The sequence below is a fragment of the Nematolebias whitei genome, chromosome 10, assembly GCF_014905685.2.
Source record: "Nematolebias whitei isolate Nwh7 chromosome 10, NemWhi1, whole genome shotgun sequence".
NCBI classification, from domain to species: domain Eukaryota; kingdom Metazoa; phylum Chordata; class Actinopteri; order Cyprinodontiformes; family Rivulidae; genus Nematolebias; species Nematolebias whitei.
The window spans coordinates 2,902,019-2,907,139 of record NC_056507.1 but is presented as its reverse complement, the minus strand read 5'-3'; the positions used below and the strand labels follow the sequence as shown (position 1 = coordinate 2,907,139).

Sequence of the window (5,121 nt, the reverse complement as noted above, 5' to 3'; positions counted from 1 at the left end):
TGTATTGCTCACGGGAGGCAGGGGTCGATTAGCTTAGTGCTACGTTTAAGTTACACATGGGAGGCAGGGGTCGATTAGCTTAGTGCTACATTTAAGTTGCATGCAGGAGGCAAAGGTCGATTAGCTTAGTATTATGTTTGTATTGCACGCAGTTTAGAGTCTGAGCTGAACTGCTAATCTCCGGTCCCCGTCGGGAAGTGGCGGCACTGCATTGGGGGTAGAGTTGCACTCGGGTCCAAATAATCTGAACCGACCCCAGCCCGAAGCCATCATCTCCGAACCCCACCCGATTCGACGAAATAACAGTAATTGTTGGTCCGAACTCGAACCCCCCTCCCCCCCAACATTTTTAATTAAGCTTTAACTGCTTATACCACCGACTATTATTAACGATTGGCGGACGCGTGCGGCTGAAGGGGCAGAAGATCAGAGCTGAGGAACCGTACGCACATTAAATGCTTCCCCTGCTTCTGCCTGCGTTGAATCCTGCTCTGACGTCAGATATTTTGTGATCTCACATGTTTGGGTCTCGGCCGCACGTGTCCGCTGAGTGCAGCGGCTGAGCCCGGTAGGCAGGGTGCTTGGTTCTGTTGACAGGGCGGGGCGCCCTCCATGGGTAATGGAACGGGAAACACTGCAGTTCTAGTCTTAGTTTTTTTGGGTCTGGTGCACGAGCTGGATCAGAGGATGTTCTGCTCTTCTTGTGAATCTTCTCCGTCTGGTTGGACGAGGGCTGTTGGTGGAGCCTTTTCTTGTCTCCAGAGATGTTTGACTCTGTTCGTCATTGTTGCCAAAGGTTTAATATTTAGACAAGTTTATTTAGAATCCAAAATGTAATATTTTAATTTTAACGTATAAAGTTATGTTTTTCTACTTGGTCCTTGTTGGATACAGATATAACTTAACAAGTAGAATTATTTTGTAAATTTTAGCGTCGGGCTGCCACGTAAAACTGCATTAAATGAATTGTGATGCTGCTGCCTAAATATTTCTTCTTGTCTTCTGGAACAAGGATCCGGGTAGCCCTGGGTGATTTCCTTCAGTTACCATACTGGGCCAGGAAGTTTCATCTATCAAGAATTAAACCAACAACCCTGCGAGTGTCTGTATGTGAAGAGAAGGCGGAGCTGAAGTAAGACTAGATTACTGCTTACCATCAGTCCTGTACTACGAAGCAGGTTCAGCTCATCGGTTTCTTTAGGATTCTGGTTCAACTTCTCTTAACGAGGAAGAATCGACCTGGTGTTCATGTAAAACAGGTGGAGTGTCGGAGGACAAATCACAGGGATGAAGCTTCACTACACTAAATTATTAAACTTCTCATTACCACAACCACAAAAATGTGTAACTGTTACCAGTACTTTATTGAAAGTTTAATTATTTAGCTTCAGACGCTGCTTTTTATATTATTTTTTTCCAACCTCTTATCAAGTTCAGTAATCTTTATCCCAGAGGGGCAATGTGTTTCACAGTCAGTAGTAGGCACACACAACATCCATACTAGACGAGACATTGAGACGATAAAGTAACAGAAATCATCCTTGTTCGTTGAGATGAATGAGGTTTTTTTTTACATCTGGGCAGCAGATACCTGCATCCAGATGGAATCAACCTGAACTCACCATGGAGTGGTGATCAGGATCTGCCAGAATCAGCCTGGCCTTGTTCACTGACCTACACAAGGTGAGGTCAGTGAGGTTCTGTTGGGCTGTGCCAGCAGTTTTGCTGCACATCCTGACAATCCCTGCGAGTTTGTTCCTGTTCTTAAATGTCAAAAGTCCAAACCAACAGAAAAAGGTGAAAGTTAGAGAGACTCAAAACATGAATAAAACATTCTCATAAAAGTAGAACCAACATTAAAACCACAGAGCTTCTGATTAAAATACATTCTCTGGTGGGTCTTCTTACGCAGTGAATTCACATGGGGGGGGGGGGGGGGGTCAAAGGTCAGTTTGTCATCAAGAACAGTTTGCAGATACTTATATTGGTGCACCGCCTCAACAACACATCTTATTGTAATTTATATTTTGATCTAGTTTAATTTTTTAACTGAATTAAACGCGTGGGGCTGTTTTCATCTTGCTTTCAATGCTGCCCTCGTGTGCTGAATTTCCTCCTTGGGGACAAATAAAGGCTTCTCTTATTTTATTAGGTTTTCGGCATCCGTTTCCATGGTTACAGACCCAGGTAAAAGTGGTTCAGCTTTGTAACGCTGAAACTTCCAATCTGAAGTTATTCAGCCAAACCACTCATTAATTCTGCTTCGTGGTACAGGCCTCTATTTAAATTATATATATATTGTTTATTTACAGAAAGTAAAATGCATCATTAGCGTCAGTATTTAAATTTCCTCCCCTCTGCAGGCCGTCTAGTATTTGGGACAGCTCTACTACACTCTACCTGCACAACTTGCTTCAAGGTGATATTCAAGGTCATGTTCTTTACTTTGGACTGATGAAAAACCTTTTTACACAAACTGAGACTGTTCCACAGCGTCTACACAAACGGAAGCTGTGCTGCTTGAACTGGAGTCAGACTCCACTTCTATTGAGCTCTACCTGACCATCAACAACATCAAGGTCAGATTTCAGTCATGCTTATATTTATGCAGTGGATTAAAAAATGTGTTTTGCTCAAAGTGTCGAATGCTCACGTTAAAGTAGATTGATTTAAAATGTATGGTTTTCTTTATCTTTCTTCCAGACCTGTGTGAACGATGACTTGGTGGCTAAGAGGTTTGCGTACTACAGCACACACCCTGCTGGCAGTAATGGTCTGACTGGTGCAGACTGGCTTCCTGTCAGGCTGTCCTCCAGCGTCTTACCTCAGACCGCCTCCAAATCATCCAACAGACACAAGGCACAAACCGAGGAAGTCTCGTGTGACCACACGGGTACAACAGAAGACACAACAGACTTGTTTATTCCTTATTTAACTTAATTTAGACTTTGTTCTGATTGATTTAGTTGAAGATTTCGTTCAAATGAACAAAATGTCGCAGACAGTAAAGATGTTGGTCTTAATTTAGTATTTTGTAGCAGAAGCAGCTTTTGCAGCTGCGAACAAGTGAGGTCTTTATTCCACAATAAGATGTCTGCAGTTCCCAACCGGTGGTTTGGTCCACTGCTCTTGAGCAAACCGCCCCAGCTGTCTCAGGTTTTAAAGACGCCGTCTTCGCACCGCAGTTTTCAGAATTTTGAGCTGGACTCATGGAAAGTCATTTCAGACTAGACCAATGTTTCTCTCTGGCTTTTAGCTGTTTAAAATCCTCCTGTTAAAAAAAACCCATGAGCTGAGACTGAGCTATAATTGTGATTATGTTAGTTAGACTATAAATGAACTGTTTTTGTTTCACTGTGATGTCATTCTGACTCTAATCTGCTTTCATCTCTAGTAACACAACAGATCTCTGATCCGGTGGGTGCAGGTGATTGGCAGAAGGCTCCGTCTCCACCTCAGGTCTCCAGCTCGGCACACGTTAGTCTCTCACTGAGTAACCTTCACAACTGAAAACTTTGCTCTGAGCTCCTCATCTCTAAGGCTGAGCCACAGAGGAAGCTCAGTTTAGCTGCTTGGATCCAGTTTCTTTTGCTTCTGGTCATGATGACCTGTACCTCATGTAAATCGAGCGCTTTGCCTTTTGTCTCCGCTCCTTCTTCATCTTTACAGACACGAGCAATGCTCTTACTTTCTGAGAGAGATGAGATCCTGATCCCTCTCTCTCATTTTGCCATTTCTTGTAAATAATATTTGAGATGCATAAACACCATCAGTGTCTTTTCATGCATGACATTAGTTTATAAATGTTTGAAATTTCAGAGCTTCATATTCACGACGTCGTCTCCACAGTGCTCGTACGCGCGTCAGGAGGGATACACACACAGAAGAATGAACAAAGAAAACTTTTTGAACATGGAAAATGTTTTGGACACAACTGTGCGTTGTTTGTACCGACAGTTTTCGAGCTGGTGCGGTGGAGACGGCGCAGCGTGAGGGAGACATAATTCTACCTCCAAAGTCTCCATAGTCATCGTGAGGGGCCGAGATGATGTAGAGGCCCTTAGTTTGAAAAAGGTTTTAATTTTGGCCCCCTTTTCTAAGTGGGTTTGACACCGCTGATCTCAGATATACACAACAATAATATATGTAAGGACTGTATAATAGTTTGACAGGGGTCTATATTGTGTTCTTATTTGTTTTTATTTTACGGACAGAATCAAACGGGACACGCACACGTTGGTTCATACACTTCACAGGTTTTAATGCCGTTTGACTGTTTTAGTTGCATTAAAGGTTTGTTGTGTTTTAAAAAAAATACAGCTGAATGTACAGAAAGAAAAACTTGAGTGCTTCAGAATAAAATGTTTATTGAATTAGACTTAGTTCAGAAGTTCCTTTTACATGTAAATTATAGAATAATTTAGGGATACTAGAATAAATAGGCAAGTATTTGAACCTTCACACAAGTTCATTTAAAGAATTAAACATAATGCAGTGATTTCAAACAGATGTTGGAACACTCGTATGTATTTTGTGATGATCTGGTGTTGACCTTTGACCTCTGTGCTGCTTTAGAGCCACCTGCCCGAGCTGGTTACCTGTGATGCAGACAGCAGATCGCTGGTTTTAACGGAAGTAACGGATTCAAACGACCGACCCAGGAACAGTCTGGAAGCTGCAGAGACAAAAAGGTGAAGTCTGTGGTTTGATGCTGAACATGACGGGGACGTAAAACCCATGAGAACATGTAGTTTGTATAAATCTTCAGTACATCTGTTGTTTCAGTGACTCATCAGAGGACACCGACTCGTCTCTGGCTGCAGCTCTGACCAGAAACCTCAGTTTGTTCAGGTGAGGTTGGGTCTCTGACACAAACCAACTAAAATCTGCATGTTCTTGTCTAATTGATTGACGTGGCCTCGCACAGGTTCCAGAAGTTTCTGAACCCTGGCAGCAGCTACCAAGATGCTCCCTCTGATGTGAGTTTATTGGAAATAAAAGGTCTAAAAGGCATTTCACACAGAAATGGCTCCTATTTCATTAAGTCTTAAATATTTAAATAGTGTAATTATTTGATTTGTCTTAGCTGCAGGTGGCTCAGAGTCATGAGCTGAATGAGAG

At 42.5% G+C, this 5,121-nt stretch overlaps 1 protein-coding gene across 1 annotated transcript in view; it reads left to right on the top strand.

The window, feature by feature from the left end:
- Window positions 1–971: 971 nt before the first annotated feature.
- Window positions 972–5,121, top strand: part of tdrd12 (tudor domain containing 12) — a 38,487-nt gene continuing 34,337 nt past the window's right edge. The window contains 8 exon segments of the mRNA XM_037683072.1: window positions 972–1,132; window positions 2,364–2,419; window positions 2,494–2,579; window positions 2,704–2,893; window positions 3,395–3,459; window positions 4,576–4,691; window positions 4,786–4,851; window positions 4,928–4,979. Of these exon segments, the coding sequence (XP_037539000.1) occupies window positions 972–1,132; window positions 2,364–2,419; window positions 2,494–2,579; window positions 2,704–2,893; window positions 3,395–3,459; window positions 4,576–4,691; window positions 4,786–4,851; window positions 4,928–4,979 (792 nt within the window).